Raw genomic sequence first — 24,536 nt, 5'->3', positions numbered from 1 at the left:
TAAATTTAGCGAATACAAAGCCCGATGAGAAGGATGTAAAGGACCAGAAAGATCCTCATATTGCAGTTAATTGACTGTCCTAATAACTGATGGATTGTAAAAATGTGGGAAACTTACCACTATGGTAGGGAAAGTGAAAAGGTTGAATATCTTTTAAAAGACCGGATAATAATAAGCACTTTTTTTAAGGAGATTCAATTAGTTATTTTACTCAAAACTTCATGTATAGCATGCAATGAGTAATCTTTGTTGTAAAGAGTTGGTGTGAAACTGTTGATGTAATTAGGACTTTGGTGAGACCGTGTCAGGATTGTGTCTGCTGTTTTGGTTTTCTAATTGGATTCTAGTAAAAATCCATGCTTATTTATGAAAATTAATACATTTACTATGAAAATAAAAAAGCAAATTTGCTGTTCTTTGTATCTGGATCATTGAGCTCATACAAAGTTACATTTGAGATCTGACATTTGAAAAGGAAAATGATCACAGTGTCTCATTTGACAAATTTACTTTAAATCACTTCACTCGGTAAAAAAACATCATGCTTTATCAACTATCAGTTTATTGTTTGCTGTTGTCACAGTACAATACACCATAGTCATACAAGGATGAAATGTTACACTTAATTACAATAATCAATGCATAAATTTACATCACATCATTCATGAGAAGTTGCAGAGCAAGTATATTTTCAAAGTGGCTGCTGTCACTTTGCAGCCAGTTTAATGTTTAACAGTGTCAGAGTCTTCACAAAATATTCACCCAGGAATTTTCCATTCTATCTTCTTGTCCTTCTTTATGAATTCTAAATAGCCATATCTTTCTGGCTTGCATGTTTTCATCTTTCTGTTAATCGTGTCAAACAAGTGGTGTATTAAAGCAGAATTAGTCCAAAAAAGTGGCAGAGGTAATTCAAGATAAAAGTCAGGTATTCAGGTAAGCAGGTTTTAGTTTTAGTTTCAGAGATTTGTCGTATAAACAGGCCCTTCGGCCCACCGTGTCGGCGCCGACCAGTGATTCCTGTACACAGTAACACTATCCTACACCCTAGGGACAATTTATAATTTTTACAGAAGCCAATTAACCACAAACCTGTACGTCTTTGGAATGTGGGAAGAAACTGGTGCACCCGGAGAAAACCCACTCAGTCATGGGGAGAACGTACAAACTCCATACAGTTAGCAACAGGAGTCAGGATCAAACCCGCGTCCCTGGCGGCGTAAGGCAACAACTCTACCGCTGTGAAACCGTGCCACTCATTTAATCAGTTTGAAGTCACTAAAATAATTCTAATTCACATTATAATGGGTGGGCTATAATGACAAGAGTTGATAGCAATCATTCAGTGCCTCCCTGTGCAAGGTGTTGATTGTCAATAGGCTGGCCAGCAATGGGGTCGTATTTTTCTGTAAATGAAACAAAGCTATCGCTCAGTGATGAAACACCATTTCAACTCATGTATCACTTAACATGGAAATATCCACAATTTGAAAGTAATTCAGCCTTCCTTCTCACAAATCGTCAACAATTTTAAGAAAATTCAGAACTAATACCAGTAGCTGTGCTGGCAATCTTTGTCGCGTGTGATCTAAGTATATTTTAAATGGTGTGCTGAATCATAATTATCATTTCACAAAATATTTGTCACTAAATCAACAACAACTTTGAGTAATGTACATTATGACATTTATCATGCATATTATGTATATTATGTCACTTAATTAGATGTGAATGTTCAGATGTATATGTGGCACCCGGTATTATGCTTTGAGGGTTTTAATTAAATATGTGTCCTTTATATTCCATGTGATGCTGCCTGTGAGTATACTGTGAGTGGTTGCTCATCAGATTGACTGGCTGCTGGCCACTGAGGGAAGGTCCTTTAGACCTGAAGTCTGTTGGATGCCAACCACTAGTTGTTTGCCTTTTTATTTTTGTTTCTACTTTTAATTTCAAGTTTACTGTGGACCTTGAGTGTTGTGACTGTCGGCAGACCAATTTCCCTCTGGGGATGAATAAAGTTTTATTGTATCAAATCGTATCGTAAAGGTATTTGTGTTGTAGGAACGAAGGCTATTTAAGAGGTCTGAGTACAGCAAACCATGAAAGGGGAATTGAAGAGAGTGGTTCAAATAAAATATTGCTCAGGTGACTCTCCTTGCATTTTGTGCCCTGAAAATCAGAATGAAACCATCATCATTATTTAGAAGTTCATAATAAAGATACATGGAAGCAAATATTCTTCAGGGCAATAGCTCTCTTGTTTCGTTCATTCACTTGCACAATCTCTAACGCCCCTTTTAGTCCGTCTCCCTCAAATAATTCGCATTTGAAAACATCCGGAATTGGTTTGCCTGAAATCTATCACTGACTATGTCTGGGTTTAGCATGTTCAGGGGGTGCCATGCGTCACTGAAAATGTTGTGAGAAAACGTTACTGCTCTGTGCCTATGAGCCTCGAGCTTTAGGCTGAAGATCCACCTCAGCTGCAGAAAGCTGCAAGGGACCTTTAGGCTTGAGTGAAAAAAAATGTTAGTCATTCATAAAATCCAAGAGGAAACTCCAAAACATTTATAATTAAACAAAAACGATTGCATTGTGTCCTAGAGTACTCCATAAAATCTTAAATGAGGAATTATGCCAGTGCTATGCACATACAAAGCTGCTTTGAGGAATATTTAGAATGAAAGATTGCTTTCCAACAGACATATAATTTTTATAGCTATTACATTGTAAAAGATCCCAAAGCACTCCACAGCGACATTACCAGTCAAGATTAGACCAGCACACCGCAACATTGACCTAACACTTTGTCAATGCTTTAAAGAAGGAGATAGAGCTAGTTGGAAAGGTTTAAGGAAGAAACTACGGAGCTCCAGGTATGGGCATTTCAACCAAAGGTGGAACAATAGAGATCAGGTATGTGCAAGAAGCCAGATTTGGAAGAGCATTGAGATCCTGGGCAATAGGTTGAGATAGGGCCGAATGGCCTACTCCTGCACCTATTTTCTATGTTTCTATTAGATGTGGATCTTGTGGCTAAAGGGATCAGGGGGTATGGAGAGAAGGCTCTGTGTTGGATGATCAGCCATGATCACATTGAATGGCGGTGCAGGCTCGAAGGGCCGATTGGCCTACTCCTACACCTATTTTCTATGTTTCTATGTTTTTAATGTTGAACCAGAAGAGCCCGCAGAAGTGGGAAGGGGCAAAGGGAAGATTTGAATGCAATAAGGAGAATTTTAAAGTCAAGCCTTTCTCGGCCGTGTAGTTTAGCAAGTACAGAAGTAGTAGGTGAATCCTATTTTGTGCATGTCAGGCTATTGAGAATTATCCAGTGTAAAAATGAGAAAATCAAAGAGCAAATTAACTTGCATCATATTCATGGGTCATTAATTTTAAATGAGGAGAAAGTAAATATTTTTACATGTTTGCCATATAAGCCATTGGCAAAATTGGATCAAAATTTGAAATGTGCATTGAATTTGCCAGTTTATCAAGGAATATACACATGGGAATTACAATTGTAATGTTACTCCATGAATACCTGCACTCTTTACCCATCCATTCAATATTTCTGGGTTAAACCTCCATTAAACATAGACAGAAGAATAGAAAGGAATGGATTAGGTGTTTGTGTAATTGCACTGAAAATGGTAATTTGCCAGACCTGGAATAATTCTTAGCACTGTCCATGACTGCAATATTAATTGATTAAAAAAAAAACATTAGTAGTTGGGTACAACAGGCATCAAAATTACACAAGAAGGTCATACAACTTATGTTTCCTGTCTCAGTACCAGCTTTTCAACAAGACTGTTACTTCAGACTCATTTCTCTGCTCATTCATTATCTTTCCCTTTTAAATGTTCGAACTCTGCAGACCATAAACAAGAATTAACAGTGAGTATGTACGCGTCCAAATGTACAACCATTTCGTCAATGGAAAAAAAAAGATATTTCACTCTGTGATGCCCGAGATTTACCAGCTTATAAGTGTATAACACATGCTATTAAGTTCAATATGTCCACTCTTGTACACGTGTGCTCTCTTAATGAACTATTCACAAAGAAGACCTTATTCTATGGTGAGGTTCACACTGACTGTGCCATTTTGGTATAAAGCATGTGATTTAGTTATGTATTTGTACATAATAATTTATACTTTGAATAGTATATGGTGATGTGCTTAATTATGCATGCTTTATTAAAATAAACTATGCCTTACACCACTTAGGCTTTTAACTAAAAGGCTTTTAACATCATCAGATTAATTGTGTTGAAAGCCTTGCAAATTTATGTAATACTGTCACTCACAATGTGAAAATCATTATATTAAAATAATGTGTTTACATTTCCTTTAGACATGTAACATTTAACATATAGAACCCGTTGGAATAATTTTTGCTTAGACATGGTTGCCTGTATATACAGTAGGCTGATTGTTTCTTCGCAGTGGAATTATTATGCATTTGGCAGACAGGGCAAATATGATCTACACCACAAATTGATGCTAGATACACAGTGGAAATGCACAGATGCCTGTATGAACTACAGACAAACTCCATTAAAACAAATGAAAATGGGTTGTAAATTTTAAGTGGTAAAAATTGGAATGCAAAGAGATGCAGCCAGTGTCTAAGAAACACAGAGGTTAACAGGTCAGAAGGGGCATTTTATTAAAGTTGTGAATGAACATGGAGAACCTATTTGGAGGACTTAGCAATATAAAGGAGAGGGTAAAGCCACAGATGGAAGTGCAGAATTGCATGGGCTTTATGGGCACATTCAGCCGGTGTTCATGCTTTCTATGTTTCACCTCACAGTCTATAATCTCTGGTTCCATCAGCATATCAATTGTTAGATCAAGCAGGTATGCAGATCTTTGCTGAAAATTAGACTTGCCCACATTACATACTCTGTGAGATTGCTGAAAGTATAAACTGATAGTCGCGCTGCAAGTGAACAGGGCATTGCGTCTGAGGAAATAAGACAAACAACTGGGGAGCGATTTGGAGAGACAGAAATAAACAGTGAGAGCTTTAAGGAGCTTGAAGTAAGTCAATTGAAAGTCATATCAGATAGATAGGGAAATAAACAGAGAGAAAGACTGGATGGGGTTGAGAACTAGGAATGAAATATGAACATCTGAAATTTGGAATGTTTACAATTATGGATTGTGGATTGTCACCTTGTCGTGGTGGAGAAGCTCGTGTGGTCCTGAGATCCTGAGAGCGATGCCGTCTGGAGCTATACTCCTGGTAGGGCCACCCATGATGGTAAAGGTCGAAGGGGAGGACTCTGATAAAGAGCAATCCAAACTACCTCAACGGTGGAACAGGCGGAGGATGATGGCTAACCTTAGTGGAGCATCACGACGGCTGGGTTGGTGGATGAAGGCTGCAGCCGAAAAGGGTCGCCGGTCGTCTTGGACTCCATGCCACTGGATCCTGACCCAGATCTGTCAAGGACTGCATGTTGGCTGTCTGTGCAGCAGTCTCCCCACGTTAAACAAAGTCACGCCCTGGCGTCCAACCCTGGAGACACCCATGGTCAGCCATGAATAAAGGGGGCCTAAGAATTTATAATAGTCATGTTTTGATTCCAGGTCTGTTGATTGACAATCATTAACACTTAACATATCATTAAAAGAGTATTTGCATTTTAATCCCTGATCATGCAAGTTTGCGGACTTGGTCTGTATTTGCTGCAAAATTCTGCAACTTCTCAATATTCAATATATTTCAACAAATAAAGGATTGAAGAGTCGCAAATTCTGAAGCCAGAGGAATGAATGTGGAATGAGGGGGAGGAGGTGAGAAATAGGTGTGAGTCCAGGTGGGGCACAGGGGAGGGGGGAGAAAAGAGCGGGTAGGGGGCCTTCACAATTTGCGACCCTTCTGTTGTTCTGTCTCACACCTTCTGCTTTAATCTCTGGCTTTTGTTCCATCCATCTGGATATTTAATGCCCCCTCACCTGTGTCTGCCCACCCTGTTACCTGCCGTGCTTTGTCAGCTCCCCCCCCCCCCTCCCATAATAAGTCTGAATCAGTCTGACCTGAAACATGACCTTTCCATGTCCTCCTGAGATGCAGCTTCAGCCCACTGTTACTACTGTGTCCTGTAGAATTAGTTCATTTTCAATGGGCCAGATTGTGCTGGCCCAGTCACTGTACCTCCTCAAAGACAGACACAAATGCTGGAGCAATATTGCGGGACAGCCAGGCAGCATCTACTGTACCTCCTCATCTGTACCTACCTTGTCCAGATGTGAAGGGCCCTCAGTTCCTGGAATCCAGCAGTCTGGCCTCAATTGGGATAAAACGGCAAGGAGGATCTATCCCTGAATGTACCTGGCAGCCTCCAACAGCTGGCAGTGGGGCTTTGATGGCTATAAAAGATATAATTGATTTTAATAGTGTTTAAATGTCTCTAACATTTAAAGACATGAACAAAATTGAAATTGTTGGTGGTAATCATAAAATATTAAAAATGATTACATTTGACAAGGTCCCAGTTTCCACATTTCACAGTGCACAGACAGAGGCGTTGGATTTACATAACTTCCAAATGGTTGATCGCTAATAGTTTAGAATCCTTGGCATCCGCCCACAAAATATACAAAATCTGACCATTGGTTTCATAATTATTGCAATAGTTAGCATTTTGTTGTGAATAAAGAGGGTGAGAATAAAAGTTTAGAAATGAATTAGGTGAATGACAAGAAATAAAAGGCTCTATGCCTGAGTGCAGGCCTAACCTACTACCGCAGTAACGAGAACCAGCCTGGAGAGTTTGTTGTCGAGCCCGGCTTCTGCACATCCCTGGACCGGTGAGGAAGGGAGTAAGAACGAGGGCCGGTAGGTGGATGGCCGGCGGGAGAGAGTGCAACGACTCAATGGGGGAGAGGGCCGCTGGAGGCCCTGCAGCAGCCTGGAGCTCGGCTCAGTGGCCCACCGACCCACAGCTATATTCCAACTGTAGGCCCTGCCCTCTCGGAGAGGAAAGGCCACTGAGCCTGGCCCCTGCTCGCCCCGTGGATCAGGAATCGGAGAGTGGGTGGAAAGAGACAGCGAGAGAGGCAGACGCTGGACAAAGGACCCGTTGACAGAACCGGGGGATGCCGTCGGACCTTCCACGTCCTCAAGGTCGGCTGTGGGAGGCATCCTCCCCTCCCCTCAGGGATCAAGGGCTGAAGAGGGCCAGGCATGGAGAGGGATGCCAGTTCGCGAGATGACCAAAATGGAGGTGATGGCTGCAACAGGTCTTTGTGGCCAGCTGGAGCTGGGACTGTAAAATGGCGCCAAAATAGCGCCTCTTGCATATGGACTCGGTGGGCTGTTCTGTACATTCTGTACTAACCTGAGGCGATTGTGTTTATGTATGGGGATAGTCCTGCTGATCCGTATGCAAAAAATGTATTTCACTGTATCTGGTACACATGATGATAAAGAAACCGTGGGAGCATCTGATGAATGACAGTAGTTATAGTTAAAGCTGCTAAATGACTGGTTCCCTTAAGAGTCCCATGTCTGCTTCGAGAATACCCTGGGACTTAATTCCCAATCAGTGCTGTTAACTGCTTAGTCCAAGTAATAGAAGGAGCATAAGAATGAGCTGGCAGCATGTGATCCAGACGGCATTCCTATCCAGTGGCACAATATGGGAAGTACATATGACTAAGCATCGTGTGAGAATAGAAATGAACTTGGCTGTGTTCAACCTCATGGATTTAATCCAACCATACTAACTTTTCAGGATCATAAATAACCAATGGTACTCATGAGAGAAATTACTGAGGGGAAAATGGAAACCAATAAAAGGCAAAATATTCGCTAGACAGGAAAAGGTTGGCAACAAAAACGTTAATATACCGGGCACCTAAAAAATCTACACCATAAGTATTTCTAATAATCTCAATAAATTGCAGCTAGGTGAATGTACCATTTAATGCAGAGAGGCAAAACATAACACACAGTAACATTGCTACGGTGATTAGGAGTAAGTGCATGCATCATTTAAGGTGGAATGAAAAATAGAAAATTGTAGATATTTGAGTAGACATCAGATGTTTAATAATGGCAAACGACAATAGTATGAGCAAGAAATAGATGTTGTATAACTGAATTTGTGGAACAAAATAGATACGTGAAACATGGTCATTTCATGTCCTAAGTGAGGAACTGCGTAATCCTGGACTCCCATGCCCGAAACCTGAACAAATAAAATGGTTCAGCAATAAGTCATGTAACACACCGACACAAATTTTAGAATGATTAAGCACTTATATTGCTCACAGATTTCTCTGGGTTTTTGGTTGAGATGGTTCATACTACTGATTTCTACACAAGGTATTTGTCATCTACCTATATACAACTGGAACCATCCAACAGTGAGTCCATCAACTAATCAGGTTGATGAATACCCACTGAAGGTCACAAGAGTTCTTTGATGTTAAATGCACAGAATAATATTGGATGTGCTTTGTGTTTTGATTCCAAAATTCAGTTACATTGCCTTAAATGGAACAGAATATATTAAATAATATTGCATGTGCTTTGTATTTTGATTCCAAAATTCAGTTATATTGCCATTAATAGAACCAAACTTCAGGAGCAATATGCAATACAAAAACATTGACTTGTGCATTTAGTGCATGTGATGCAGAGACAATTTATACAATCCAGACTCTGAACCAGGAAATGTAAAGTAAAATATTTGACCCAACATAAAATCATGCACAGAAATAAGAATAACTAGGTGGGTTTTTTCACACAGAGAGTGGTGAATCTCTGGAATTCTCTGCCACAGAGGGTAGTTGAGGCCAGTTCATTGGCTATATTTAAGAGGGAGTTAGATGTGGCCCTTGTGGCTAAGGGGATCAGGGGGTATGGAGAGAAAGGTACGGGATACTGAGTTGGATGATCAGCCATGATCATATTATGGCGGTGCAGGCTCGAAGGGCCGAATGGCCTACTCCTGCACCTAATTTCTATGTTTCTACTGTTTCTATGAAAGGAAGCTGAAATACTGCAAAGTAAAACAAAGTTCTTTAATGTGTATGTTTTAAATCTCCCACAATAATTACATCATGGATTGAATCTTCTTGCTTATAAATCAACCTTACTGTACCACTGAGATTATTTGGCAGTAATTAACAAACCATTAAAAAAAATACTTATATCTGTATGCACCAGTACTAAATTGTTCTGACATATTTAGTGGGTAACTATTCAGTAAGTGCCACAACTTCATGCATGCCTGTACTTGGGGCCACACTTCTCACCGTGGTTTGAACATAGTGAAGGGCAACTTCCAGGTTTCTACTCCTGACTGACCACAAGCTGATTTTCCAAGTTGATCTTTGATTTACCACATAACAGCGATTGCAGATGGCCTCATCAAAATCCCCACTGCAAAATCTCAGCCATTACCTCCAGGCTTCAGTTTGTGAAACATATCGGACTCATTTTTATTCACTTCCTTTTTTAACTAGCAACTGGAAAGAAGAACGGTTTAAAAATATTGCTCCCCAGTTTAATTAGCTTCCTCTGTAATAATATGAAAAATATGAGTACTTAATCTTGGATGTAGTAGACCCTTCCAGTTCATTAAGTAAATCCAGTATTATGGATGCCCACCCCCTCTGGCAGCCCATTCAGCTGCATGATCACCTCAGGCATCCAAGCCTCGTTCTTCAAAGTCCAGAAACTGTTCACTCTTTGTAGTGTAACGTGTATTGGACCGACCCACATACACCGCACTCTCGCCCTGCTGCTAATGAGCATTTAAAAAAATATTTTGTTTTTATTTTATTATTCTAAAATAAAATATTTATTTTATCCACCCATTTCTGTGGCCTATAGCTCTGCGTACAATACCCCAGTGAGATGCTTATTTCCAAAGCTAAAGCACACTCACTTACTCACTTATTCTGTTGTCCCTCTTAGTTAATCCTACTTACTTTATCATTTTGATAGCTAACAAAGATTGGCATTATTTGATGTTTGAAATTCCTCCAAGACTGATATTTTCCAATAATAGGCCTGATGAGGCTGTATTTTTTATGAACACAACCCCAGCAGATCTATTAATTGCCATAATTGTTCAACCTACAAACAACTCAAAATTTATGATTAAAATAATCCTTCATCGCCATGTTGTTTATCAATGTTGCTGGGAAAATGGTTTAAATGATTTTGGTTTGGACACGATGAGACAATGCACTGCTGCTCACAATGGCCCCACTCTAAGGGAGACCTCTCCAAAAATGGCCACCAACAGTTAGGTTTAAATCTCTTTCATCCCTCTCCTCCCCTACAGCCATTATCATTATGTGCTCATCGCTCTTTCTCTCAGTGCTAATACTAGGCTTTAATTCAGCCTTCAGAGCTGGAAAAGTAGAATCCAGAATGATTAAACCTCCCACTGTGCACCGAGAAAATGCCAATCAAAATCCTGCCATCCAGAACTGAGCGATTATAGATGTGCTTATTGAGAGGCGAGGCAGACAGTCAGAAAAGTGGGAGGCTGGGGCCAGGCTGAAATATTACACGATTGATCATCTCATTGTTTTTTGTCCCACAGCAGCACCTGTGGAAACAGCTTGCAGCAAAAAGTACGAACTAACCAAGGTACAAGTCACACTCATGCAGCTTACAGTGACTGTAACAGCAAAAATTCCCATTACGTGCAGCATAAAGTCATGGGATATATTAGTAAAGACATGCTGCACATAAAGAGAATATATTTTGGAACATATTTAGAATAAAGTAAAAAGCAACTTTCCTGAAATGACAGCTAGTGTCCACATGATAACATTATATAAAAATTACTGAAAAATTGTTTGAGAATTTATCAACTAAATCTATTAAATCCCTCCTGAATAAACAATGAAATATCTTTTGTGCAAACATTTTGCTCCTATTCACAAAAAAACATAAATGAAAATAATATAGCAAAATACAAAATATTCCCAAGTGGTATCTCTGAGGCTTCATCCTCTGACTAACATTTTAAAGAGCCTTGGAAATAACTGAAGTGTTGTGCAAAGCCATCAATGGGTTTTCCTTCACATAAGTTCTGCAGATCTAGCCAACGACAACATAAGAAATTAGTCCCATATTTGTGGGGTTGCTCTATGTAATGTGCAGTTTCCATAAATATAAAACTTTGAAAAACATTCTTTATCAATAGGTTGTTCATTCAGTGGATTAGAGACATTGATCTTAATATTAACTATAAAAAGACGTGTTAATATCGTAATGATAATTACCGTGAGATGAACATTTTGAACATCAGTGTTAATTTTGGAAGTGGAGGGGAAGCAAAATTTGTGATGCACAGCGAACATTTGTGTTACAACCTTATATTGAAACTTCTATTTAACAATTTGTTAATGTTGCTTCAAAGGAATCCTTGCTTAGCTGCCCTTTCTTTCTGCCTGGTTCTTTGGTGACTGTTGTAGTCTCAATCAAAATAAATATCAAATGAGGATTTGGCTTAGAAACACTTCCTAAATTGGAAATGGAAAACATAGTTTTTGTTACTAACTTGACGCAGCTAAAATTTGAATAAAGCATATACAATCTTTGTGAAATAAGTTCCATTGATTTGGAATCAAAGTGGTGATCTGAACCTTAGATGAAAGAGGAAAGTACAACAAGAAAATCTGCAGAGGGAATTGACGAGAAAGTTAGTTCTGGTTGTTGAGAAATCATACACATGTTAATGTTCAATGAACCTGCATTGCCACTATACCAGTCCAGAATCATTATTCTCAGTGGGTGGCAAACAGATGTCCGGCTGTGGATTTACTTAAATCTTGCCTGCTTCTAATCTAACACTTTAGTCCTACAGTCGCTTTAAAAAAAATGCAAAGGTTTTTGAAAGAAATTCATTTAAATTAGACCCATAAAAGGAGTCCGCAAGTTGATAAAACAAATGAAGATGACCTTTTTCAGGGACCATTTCAAAGAGCAGTTTTGTAATCTCACATTTGAAAATGAAAATTCCATAGGGTTAAAGATTACATTTTTACAAACTTTAGCAATTGTTTGTGTTCGCTGAAAGTACTCCAATTTGCATTTTGTTCACCTACCCATTAAGTCTAAGGTAGAGGCAAAAAGCTGGAATAAGTCAGCAGGTCAGGCGGCATCTCTGGAGAAAAGGAATAGGTGGCGTTTCAGGTCAAGACCCTTCTTCAGACTGTATGGTGAGGTGGTTCATTTGGAAATAATGGTGTTTATACAAAGTTCCCTTGGTCACAGATTCTGGATTGCAAGGTGCTGGGTGCATCCTTAAGTTAAAATATTCAAATAATAACATTGACTTTCCCCCTAGAAAGAAAAATAATTTGCCTTCTTTTCCCAAAATCTCTAAGAACAAAAAAAAGGTTTATTTATTTGACATTATTTTTTTACTTTGTAAATTAATCACCTGCTACAAATTAAATCAAAAATGTGCCTGTCGTTTTAGCTTTAAATATCCTCAAGAGCCATCTCATTTTATCCCTGGCAGACAAAAATTCTGGAGAAACTCAGCGGGTGAGGCAGCATCTATGGAGCGAAGGAAATAGGCAACGTCTTGGGTCGAAAGCCTTCTTCATTTTATCCCTGCTTCTTGCAGGAAAGGGTTAAAATAAGGCACCACCTCTGCACAAAAACAGCACTTTGTCCCCCCGATTCAAAGCAGCTTCAAAAGGGAAATAGTCAGCAGAGCAAACATACTTTAAGAACAGCATTTCTTACAGCGGTGCCAGTGGAAATGGTAGGTCTGGCCCTGAAATGAAACTTTGGATGTTGGGCTGTTTGCCTTCGCTTCAGCTAAATTTCCTCAGAGTTCAGAGCGTGCGTGGCTGGAAGCATTCGGTGGAAAGAAAGAGGTGGAGGGGGGAGGAAGGGGGAAGGGGGGGGGGGGGGGGGGGGGGTTACACCCTCCAAATGTCACCTTACTCTCAGGGCTATAACAAGCATTGAGATGCCCATCCAGGAGAACAATCTCTCAGGGATGAATTGGGCTGCAAACTGATGCATGCCATACGTGGTAAGCGAACAGAGACTAGGAGCCAGAGTTTTGATTAATTTAAATTGAGAGGAATCAAATGCTCGCGTAAAATAATATTCCCTTACTTGAGTAAGAGAACCGAGGGTTTTAAACGCACTGTAAGAATTCATTGTGACAATGGTGATAATGCGGAGATTGTTCGTGGAGGAATCCCTTTGTTGCTGTTTTCACTCTTGAGTGGGTGCAGAATGCGTGCCTTTGCACTATGCAAATATGTCCCTAGCGCCTTTGTTTACACACTTCCACGAATGACGTGCATTCTTAGGGCATGAAATAAAAACCAGAATATATGTTGTTAGTCATGCTAAAGTGATTACCCTTATGTGAAAAATTGTGATTAAATGCTAATTAGTAATAACAAATGATAATGTGATACTCAGTGGAGCCACTGTACTCTGTACAAAGAGAATGTGCTGTCCGAAAATACAAGAACTGTTTCCATGTATTTCTTGGGCTGATTGTTCTCAATCACTTATCGAACTCATGCGAGAGGGGGCTGGTGTTTCTAAGAACATTTCAGAGCAACGGGCGAGTGTGAGAGACGACATTCACGAAGGCAGCGCAGAACAATTGAATGGCCCATTGCTCGTCAGGAGCAGAGCAGGGCTGGTACACTGATTCCCACCGACCTCTTTCTGCCGCCGAAGTGAGTGACCTCAAATGGCCCTTGTAAAGGCAAGGATAATGAATGGTTGTCAATACACCAGGCAGTGCGTCCGTGGACAGGTCCGGTGGCATCACAGCCGTAACTTTCAGACGAGAATCCGAAAAGGCTGGAATCTTGAGCAAAGCACAATGTGCTGGAGGAATTCGGCATCTGTGGAGGGAATGGACGGAACGTTTCTAGTCGGGACCCTTCCTCGGGCAGACTGGGGTTGGGGGGGGGGGGGGGGGGATGCAGAAAAAGAGGGGTGGATAAAACCTGGGAATTGGTAGGAAGGAATTTGTAGATACTGTTTTAAACTTTAGATAGACACAACAAGCTGGAGTAACTCAGCGGGACATACAGCATCTTTGGAGAGAAGGAATGGGTGACGTTTAGGGTCGAGACCCTTCTTCAGACTCGTCCAGTCTGAAGAATGATCTCGACCCGAAACGCCCCCCATTCCTTCTCTCCAAAGATGTTGGCTGTCCCGCTGAGTTACTCCAACATTTTGTGTCTATCTGGGAATAGGTGGGTAAGATGGGTCTGATTAGCAGATGGGACTTGTGACAAAGGGCAGAGGTGAAAAGGATACAAAAGGATGTCAGATGAGGAGAGAAAGCAGAGCGAATTGTAAGGCTAGAGGGAGCAATGTGGGTGGAAAGGGGGAGGAGAGAGGGGAAACGGGATAAAGGGGAAATGGGGACGTGGATGGGAGATGAGCGTAAGGGAAGGAGCAGTGTTACTAGAATTGCGTGTGCACTGGGATGGGAGGTCGGGGTTGGGAAAGAGATGGGCGATGTATTACCTTGAATTTGGAGAATTTAACGTTCAAGTTACAGCTTAATGTTCCACTTTTTTTAATCTCCTTTAGGGAGTCGAGAACAGGAAAACAAAAGTGTAATTTCTAACTGGGTAGATAGAGGCACAAGTGGAGACGGAGCGGACGAACGTCCTGAAAGTTACTAACATCGCGAAGTGACACCATAACATAACATTTACTTGTAAGCACATTACTGAGGAATGAACCATACAGTGCACGATATGTTTATTGCTGGGAGAGATAAATGGAGATCTGTCCTGTGCATCTTTAATAATAATTTCCGCAAAGTCCCACTGACAACAACTGTTCAAATAGAAATCTGGTATTGTAAAATGTTACTGAACTTACACTGACCAAAATATTTTTCATACATAACTTCGTGTGTTCTTGTTTTACGCATGGGTGCCTGGGTAATAATACTGAATAAATCGTTTAAGGATATTTGCACCGTGATTTCCACAATGTTATAAGATATTTTGATAAGTGAGATGTGCCATTTAACGAGAAAAGAACAAAGTTATTTTTTAAAAATAAGTTGTGATTCATGTATTTTTAAAAAAGATCAAAAGTGATCCTCTTTTTAAAGTTTGACCAAACTGATTGCATTCCATAACATAACTCAATGCAAAGACTAGACTTTGATTCTGGCCTTTATTTTCAAGTTACACAGGCTTTTTTTCTCCTGAGGTTAGGCTCCCTTCAATGTGAGCTCTGTGATTCCTTCATCTCCCTCTCCATGGAAACCATCAACATCCCGGCAAAAACGCACCTCACCCAGACAAGGGCATATTCTTCCCCATCCAGCATCTGGACACTTTTAACAAACTTGCTGCTTGTCCTTCGACCACAACAGGCCTTGCACTTCCGCCTGATTCCATTGAAAGTAAAATATGAGCTTTTGATGTTTTGCAATTAGGAAATATCGCAAGAAACGCAGTTTCTGCGCTGGTGTAAACTTGCAGCAAAAACATACTTCGGAACTGATAAAGATGCCCATCGAGCAACTCAATATCAACTACGAATGATCGTGTGGTAGGAAATACAGAAATTAATACACTTTACTGGAAACAGAGCGTTGATACGATCAACCTAGAAAAATAATATATTTCCTCTTGTGGATTCGAAATTGTTGAATTGGTGCGAATGCTAGTGAATCATTTCATTCTTTATGCAGAAACATTCGAAGTTGAATTGGCAATTTGTGAGAAGTGAGGGAATTAATTAAATTAATCCAACTTGAACACCCATGCCCAATGTTACATCTGAACATATAATTGCCAGCCCTGAGCCCGTTCAGCCTGGTTGAATATATATACAAATGAAAAAAAGGTTTCCTTGTTGTTTTTCTGGTCAGTTCTGTCAGTCCCACAACCCGAAAACCACTTCTGTGAAATTAAGTTGATCTCAAAACAAATTGCAGTATCACCAGATACCTGTAACAGGACCCTTTTCTTGCTCTGTGAGAATGTAAAAAATAACATTAGCAGTGTGGGAGTCCTGTGGTGAGTGGCTCCTGGACACAATTGAGTTGCAGCCTCAGTTAAACAAGGGGCAGAGCACCATGGCACATGGTGATGGCTGTGGCTGGAGATGACAGGGGGGCCTCATTGAAACTTACAGAATACAAAAATAATAAAGTGGATGTGGAAAGGATGCTTCCACTGGACGGAGAGTCTATGACCACAGGTCATAGCCTCAGAATTAAAGAATTAAAGAATTAATTTAGAAAGGAGGTGAGAATTTCTTTAGTCAGGGGATAGTTAATCTGTGGAACTAATTGTGTTATGTGGAGAAGGCAGGAAAACTGGATTAGGATGCAGAGATCAGCCATGATTGAATGACGGAGTAGACTCAATGGGCCGAATGGTCTAATTCTACTCCTATAACTTGTGAAGGTGGCAGTACTAATGCTATCATGCCATCATCCTTTCAAACCCTACAGCCATCCAGAAGCAGATTTCCAAATATAACTTACAAACTTTCTAAAATATCAGGTTTAGGGGAAGAAGGATGAAATTAAACATGATTCAACAAATGTTTTAAAAGCATTTTACTTATTCTATAATTTTCAAGTTCCAAATGGTCAGAAATTTGTAGTGTTTGGCTACATTGATTGACACCATGAGGATAATTAGATACTTGGAGTAATTCTTATTCCATTTATTGTTATGTTGTAATCAAAGGAAAAGCTCTTTGCCTTGGTCTGTCCACATCATCGGCAATAGTTCAGAATATTCTTCTAAATCTTGCATCAACTGAATTGAATACCAGTTGATTTTGCAGAGACTCCATGCAGTATGACATAACAAGTCCTTTGTGACAATTAGGGTGAGGCACATTGAAGATGGATTGTGAGGGAAAGGAACAAACATACTATCCCTTTACATGCCTGAGAAATTCACCTAAAAGTGCCAGCTTTTCAAACCCCATTGTTGTTTTTCCAATGTATTTGATTTGTTGGGAGATGACCTCCAGTAAGAAGAGAAGCTTCACTCCACTGTTACAGCTCACAATTACAATGGTCATTTCACCAAGATACCAGAAGGAAACCAAGACAGAGCCACCTGTACCTCAAAAGGAACTCAACATAATTCAGGAATTGCAAGAAAATAAACCCTTTTCTGTACCTCACGAACAAAAGCTTGATGCGGTGATAGAAGTGCCATTCATAAGGTCATAAGTGATACGAGCAGAATTAGGGTATTCGGCCCATCAAGTCTACCACGCCATTCAATCATGGCTGATCTATTATTTCCCTCCAAACCCCATTATGCTGCCTACTTCCCATAACCCCTGACATAATTCCTGGTCAGAGTTTGTAACTTTAACAATATGAAGCTGACCAGCAGTAAGCAAACTGGAGTTTTGCATTAATCAATATCAAACAGCATTGTCAGCAGCTATGTATTTTTTATGATTCGTATATTTCTGCAATAAAATCACCTGAGGCTTATTTTTATTATCTTGTTTGTGCAAATTGGAAGTGAGTCATCTTAATTCAGTGCAGTTAGTTCTACAGCAATTTTAAAGGCTTTTTTCCCTCCACATCTACCTCTCTGATGTATTCCTCCTCCCATCCACGGATATATCACAGGATGGATGTATATTTCAATTGATAACATAGCTGTTCGTCACTGTGGCAGCAGCAATGCTCAAATATAGTCATCATCTCATATTCTATATAGCTTTGGAGAGACTGATAACCTCACTTTAGGAATAGCCCTCGTGCAAGAATAAAATAAAACAGTTTTTGAAATAGCAGGAGGGTCTGGCTAAATGGCTCACAGCAGAACCGTAAAACTCTCAAATAATCATCCCATCTATGAAGATATATTTCGGTGCTCCATACAAGATATAAACCATTTTACTATTATATTATTTCAAATTATATTAGCATTCTCCTAAAAGACTAATCCAAGATCCTGAAGTATAAACCCATTTTACGTTATTGTTGGATTTACTGATGTTCACAATCAAGAAGAAAACCAACTGTTTTTACTGCAGCAGTGTGCAACCAAATGTCTCAGAAGGAGCAAAAGAGATTTATATATAGTGGTTCTCACTTCCACTCTCAAGTGTGAGGTCCGTTACTCCTTAAAAGCTTTGTAAATGAAATCGAGGCCACGAATCAGACTTTAAAAATTTCTAAACTCCTCTGTTTAAAAATTAAAATGCCCCAATTTCACCCTATCTATATAACGCTCAAATCATATCATGGTGTTTGTTTAATATCAATAATTTATGTGTTGCTCAGATATTGATTACAGGCACTGATCTCTGAACTGTTTGTGCGTTACATGCCACTAATGCATTAAATCCTTTTGTTAAAGTATTGAAAAGCAACACTGCTGAAAAGAACATGCAAGAGGTTGTTCGCGTTATATATGTAACAAATGCCGAGGATTTAACGCAACGGAATTTAATGGGGGAATCAGATATCACATGTCTTAATTGGGGAACTTGAATGACGTTGTTGATTGGCCTTGGGTCTCACGATTAAGGCTCTGTTGTAGGCTTGCTTTTTCTTCACATACACTGGCCTTTTCCGTTGACTGATGAAATTCCGTCTGATCCACAACGGGGACTTGGCTTCTCTCCCCTTCCTTCTCCCCACCCCCTATAATTAACGGTTTACTAATAAAAAAAACATGGGAAATGTAACATTGATGATTCCCAATAAGTTTTTGTTAGCAGGCTGTTAATTACTAATTAAAACGGACAGGCCTCTGCTTTTCATTGAAAGACGAATTTCACATCTAATATTTCAATGGCACCTTACACAATCCTCCATCCACAAGCTTGATGGCAGAACATGGTCATGGGTTAAAGCGAGGGTCGGCAAAATACAAACTGACCCTTCCTTGATTATAAAGTGTGTGACCCGAAGATTACTGAGGGATATCATGAAGATAACGTGACTGGCGTGTCTATTTATACACTGCATGCTCACAACAAACCCTCTCAAAGTTATGTACGCAATGAATTGTTGTTTTTTTGTTAAGTACCGGATACTGTGAACACTGTTCTAGAGTAGTTTTAACCTTACGAGCTGCCGAGGGTTATTTGAATCCTGGGATAAGACAACTGCCAAGTTAACAAATAGGAGTGACAACTCTAATCACGTTGCCACTCCCTCAGCACTTGCATTCCCCACTTTAGAACCGTGACCGCAATTCCAGTGCACGTAATTGGCCGTGAGGCGATTTGGGGCGTCCTATGAACCATGTCAAGTCGCCATATCAATACAAATCTTTTTTTTTTACTACTGCGCGGCCACACGACTCACTTAAGGCAGCGCTCCTACTGAATGGTGTGCATGGTTGTTCCTGGGGTAGTGCTCCCTCATGCGAGGCTTTGGGCATGATCCCGTGCTGTTAATTTAGGACGAACGATAGATAGATGGTTCAGTATCTCACTTTCCAACAAGAACAGTCGTACTTTCTCGCCATTTCCCCGAATAGTCTCTATAACTTTCCACGTCCCCTGAATTGCAATTGTTTTTAAGTCGGAGACAGGGTACCGGTGAGTGGCACTGCATTTCACAGAGGATTAATGTTGGGGTGAATTCGGACTAGTGATTTGACCATTCACCTAGGCAGAAATGACACTCGCCCCAACCATTCGGGAGATGAGACAGACACAAAATGTTGGAGTAACTCAGCGGGTCAGGCAGGATCTCTGGAGAGAAGGAATAGACGACGATTCGGGTCGAGACCCTTCTTCAGACTGAGGACCAGGGGAAAGAGAGACGAGACCGGATTTGCTCAACTTGCCTCACTGAGATCTCTCCCACTTGTGGCCCGCCAGCCCCCATATGTAACCGTGAAAGTAAATCGCACTTTTAACGTGACCTGTAAATGAGCGAAAGCCGGGTTAATCGATGCGAATAAAGAAAAGGACATCAGAAATAGTCCAGAAAGACACGGCGATACGAGGAAGCAAGCCTGAAGATAAACAACCGCGCACACACACACACACACACACACAACCACACAATATTATTCACATATATTTCACTCAACAGAAAATGTTTTCTTTACGAAAACCATACAGCGGTTGCATATTTTGATAAAGTGGGCATCTACAAACCTCTAATTCAAAACTTGAGAAGGCATCAGCCTCTAGTTTAAAATAAAACTTCAGCTGAGTTTTAAGGCGAGAAAAACTATTATTTCCTAATAAGTGTCAATCAAATTGCAGCCCGTGAAGTATGCAAACTTACCATCTTTCCCAAGCGCTCAGTTTCGTAATGAGAGTCCACTGTGTGAAGAAAACTTGCAAAGCAAAGAAACGCACTAAATAAGAGGGATAGATGCATCCACGGTGAGATTTGCGGGACTAATGGGAATTAAGGGCGATATAAAACGTGTATGTGGGTCTAGAGTTATGGTGCCTTGCAAAGTACGATCTAACATTAAAATGCCCTAAATTAACATTAAAGAACGTGCTTGTGTTTATAAGAGACTTCCCCTGCAGCGGGGAGACCTGCGCTGAATGCTATTCTGCAATTCATAGAATTGGTAATTTGCTGTGGAGCGAAAAAAAAGAGACGTGAAGAGAAACATAATCAACCAGGACTGTTTAGCCGAAAGTGTATTCCCCTGAGGGTGGAGTGAAATGAGTATTAACCATAAAAATAAACAAATTAGAAACTTATCTTTCAGTTATTCAGATGGATTGTTCCAACAATAAACCAGATATAATTATCTCGATTCTGATCTTTATAAACGTGGATGAATTGAAACAAATAAGTCATATGTGTCTCAATCCCGCTTTGTTGGTGTAATAATGATGTACAACTGTGTTTTTGCACAGAACTCGTTTATTTTGCAGCTCGGTTTCCCTGAAAATAAAAGGTCGTTCGTTTTTTACTTCTCCAAAGCAGCCACAGTAACCGGCTGTGTACACAAAAACAAAGCGAAACAAACAACATTATAGGTGGGTGTGAAACAGCCCGCAGTCGCGCTTGTTCTGCTGAGAACACTTGCCGGCGGACGTTAAAACACACGCGGGCTATCTTCACTGAGATCATTGGTATTATCTATGAGCAGACCCCAGCCATTTCCGCACTCTTTTATTGTTACTTTTTTTGTTAAATGGGGATTGCTGTGAGATTAGTTTCCCCACGTGGTAACGAATTGCACGGTGACCAATCCCACGCCGACAGACGGGATCCGAAGCCCCGAGCGCCCGTTGACTGGCCAGCCGGCTGCTTCACGTTGGACCAAAGCGGTGTCAGTCAGCGGCAAGTGTCCAATGTGCGTCCGGCTGCGTCTCTAACCAAAGGCACTGAGCTCTCTGCTGGCAAGAAGGGGCAGGTCGCCGATCAGCGACGAATCAAGAAGCGAAGTCTGGCTGTCAGTCAGAGGGTGTGGGCCAATTGAGCAGGCGGGCGTGTTGTACGATCCTTGCCCCCCTCCCGCTGCTAGGGACTTGGCTCCGCTAAAGCTCTGCAAAGTAGCTGCAACCTGATCAGTTTGGAAGTGCGAGTCATGGCCACCACAGCTTCGGCTCATTACATTCCGAGGAATAACTCGCTCCACTCTAACTCTTTGGTGCATCCGGACTCTGACAGGATGCATCCAGGAACTACCTATAGAGAAGTTCAGAAAATGGTGCAAAATGACTACTTGCATGGGCTGGCCAGCAATGGGCATCCCATTACGCACAGCCACCAGTGGCTGTCTTCTGTCACTGACGGGGCACCTTGGGTCACCGCTTCTCACCTCGGACAGCCAGACCCAGTAAAGGCCACTGTGCAGACAGCCAGGGATGACCTTGGAAACAGCCTTCATCACCGGACACATCATATGGTCCATCAACAGACTCATGGCAACCACCCTGGCGGCGGCTGGGGAACGGCGGCGGCGCATCACATCCCGGGGATGCCACCATCCACTAACGGCCACCAACCGCTCATCTACTCGCAGCCGGGGTTCACCAGCCTCAATAGCATGCTGAGCCCACAAACCCAGTCTCTCCACCATGGGATGACGGATGCACTCCACGAGGATCCAGGTGGCCATGACAACCACCAGCAGCATCCTCCGCAACATCACCAGGACCACTCGGATGAAGATGCGCCCACGTCAGATGACTTGGAGCACTTTGCAAAGCAGTTCAAACAAAGGAGGATCAAGCTCGGCTTCACCCAGGCGGACGTGGGCCTGGCCCTGGGCACACTGTACGGCAACGTTTTCTCCCAGACCACCATCTGCAGGTTTGAAGCCTTGCAACTCAGCTTCAAGAACATGTGCAAACTGAAGCCCCTGTTGAACAAATGGCTGGAGGAGACTGACTCCACCTCGGGGAGTCCCACCAGCATAGACAAGATCGCTGCCCAGGGGAGGAAGAGAAAGAAGCGGACGTCCATTGAGATAGGAGTGAAGGGGGCGTTGGAGAATCACTTCTTAAAGTGCCCCAAGCCATCGGCTCATGAGATCACCAGCTTGGCTGACAGTCTGCAGTTAGAGAAAGAAGTGGTCAGAGTTTGGTTTTGTAACAGAAGACAAAAAGAAAAGCGGATGACCCCAGCCGGGATCCCCGGGCACCCAGGGATGGAGGATGTATATTCACAAAGGGACACTCCGCCGCTTCATCACACACTGCAGTCCCCTGTTCAATGACTCTTCCAAACACACACCCACTTCCCACCAAGAAAAAAAGACTAAAAAAAAATTAAACTGGATTTTACAAAGCAAAAAAAAAAACTGTCTGAAAAAGGGATCTAGCCAGTGTTGCAGAGACTGTTTATTTAGCACTGGACTGTACTCATGCTTAGGAAAGAGGGAAAACATACATTTCATGCATTTCTTGTGGTAAATCAAGTGGTTATTTTTTTCCCCTGCTGTAGAACAAAGCTTCCCCCCTCCCCGTAATTAATTGACACGGATAATTTGCAAAAGTTGTAACAAAAAATAATCGTTTTCTCTGCTGAATTGTTTCAGGGGATTCCTTAAAGCAGCGGTTTCTCTTAAAGGGTAAGCGAGAGCTGAGTTTAAACAAAAAGTAAAGACAACCATCGAATTGTCCGCACACAGTCGCAGGTTTGTTAAATGTGGCAGACCGCCGGTGGGGGGAAAAGCGTATATTTATTATCTTGAACTGATCTGTCACGAATTTTATTAAAACAAATATTTATATATAGTTCGCCCTCAGAGGATGTGTCTTGTAAGTAAGTAAAGGACGCCGGAAGATCAATTGTTTTGACTTTTATTTTCTGTGATTTTAAATAAATATTCAAATCGATTCATTGAGAACATGGTCTGGCATCCCAGATAAATCAATGTCTTACAAACATCAGTTCTTGTTGAAAACAAACCCTGATTTTGACTGTGCACTTACTTGCGAATTTTGCCCATGAAATGTTGAAGTCATTCTGTCAGATAAATTGTTGAAAACTGAAAGGGTGTACTGACTGAGGACTGAAGTTTTCTGAATCAGTGCAAGCGTTCATTGCCAATCCTGTTTTAAAATATAAAAAATCAGGCGAGTTAAGACAAGTTTAAGAAATCAAAGAAAGTGACGTCAGCTAACAACTTTGTAAAAAGGTGTCTTTAAATGTTGGGACGAGGCGGAAACACGTGAATGAAAATAATTGGAGAGTTGAAATGGTCCATTGCTGATCACCCGTTTAAGTTTACCATGTGGAAAATAGAAACAAGTTAAAATGAGGAGTAGTGGCCCCTTTTGCATCGAGATGCACTTAAATGACTGAACTGGTATCGCGTTGTACATTCATTTAGTTTGCTGGTTTCTTTTTACAGCAACAATATATCTTTGATTGTTCTGTAAATGCAAATACGTCAAACATGGCAAACGAGTAAATGTGCCGATGTGCAGGCCACAGTTTACCTCCCCGTTCTTAAATCTTACCGGACGCGAATAATTCTCGGGTCTCCGACCACCACCCCCTCCCAAAAAAAAGAACTCAGGAATTAAAGAACAGATTAACAAACAAAACGCCTCATTCCCCGAGACGCGTTTCCTTTTTCATTTCAGACATTTGAGCAGGAAAAACATAACCGTGCATTTCTGAGAAATCGCTACTATTCCAAGTAGCAGAGTTGCTATTTGATGTAAAGAAGAAATCATTTGGGGTTCCCCTACCACACAATACTGTTTTATTTCTATCTGGATTTTTTTCAAGCTAATTGACATTGTTCTTTTTTTCATCAGGACCTAAGATACTGACCTTGTAAATTTCCTCTGAAAAATAATTCACCTAGACAATTGCCAAAATAAAGTGTACATTATACGTGTTAGAATGTTTACAGATCATCTAAAGAAAGGTGAAGAAGTTAAACCTCGGTGAGTTAAACATTACTTAGGACATAAAGCAGTGGAAAAAGTGGCTTGTTTAGTAATTGGAAAAATAATAATGGTCTGCTTTTTTACTGTACCACTATGTAATATGTAAATATGTTGACTATGTTACATATGTATTTGTTTTTTGGAATTTAATGATTTTGGATGATTTTTTTTTGTATGCTTACTAATTCCCAG

General features: G+C 40.9%; 1 protein-coding gene and 1 long non-coding RNA gene across 4 annotated transcripts; one reads left to right on the top strand and one right to left on the bottom strand.

Annotated features, from left to right (window-relative positions):
* Positions 1-544: 544 nt before the first annotated feature.
* Positions 545-20,790, bottom strand: LOC129709689 (uncharacterized). 3 transcript variants are annotated; one of them, XR_008725543.1, is made up of 5 exons: positions 20,254-20,790; positions 6,260-6,391; positions 6,059-6,179; positions 5,192-5,574; positions 545-1,406 (listed from the first exon to the last, which is right to left on the bottom strand). It is a non-coding gene; the product is annotated as an uncharacterized LOC129709689 (long non-coding RNA). The 3 variants fall into 3 exon arrangements; XR_008725544.1 differs by having other exon boundaries at positions 5,361-5,574; positions 20,254-20,778; XR_008725545.1 differs by lacking the exon at positions 6,059-6,179 and having other exon boundaries at positions 20,254-20,785.
* Positions 20,791-21,235: 445 nt separating this feature from the next.
* On the top strand, positions 21,236-22,769 carry pou3f1 (POU class 3 homeobox 1). The gene has a single exon (XM_055656206.1). It carries the CDS (start codon positions 21,524-21,526, stop codon positions 22,655-22,657), a length of 1,134 nt encoding a protein of 377 aa, XP_055512181.1. The 5' UTR covers positions 21,236-21,523; the 3' UTR covers positions 22,658-22,769.
* The last annotated feature ends 1,767 nt before the right edge of the window (positions 22,770-24,536 follow it).

The sequence above is a fragment of the Leucoraja erinacea genome, chromosome 26, assembly GCF_028641065.1.
Source record: "Leucoraja erinacea ecotype New England chromosome 26, Leri_hhj_1, whole genome shotgun sequence".
NCBI classification, from domain to species: Eukaryota; Metazoa; Chordata; class Chondrichthyes; order Rajiformes; family Rajidae; genus Leucoraja; species Leucoraja erinaceus.
Note: the sequence above shows the minus strand (reverse complement) of the source record. Positions and strands in the feature narration are given on the sequence as shown.

Excerpts from the sequence above, each read along its gene's own strand:
- pou3f1 (XM_055656206.1), top strand. The coding sequence starts at position 21,524 with ATGGCCACCACAGCTTCGGCTCATTACATTCCGAGGAATAACTCGCTC.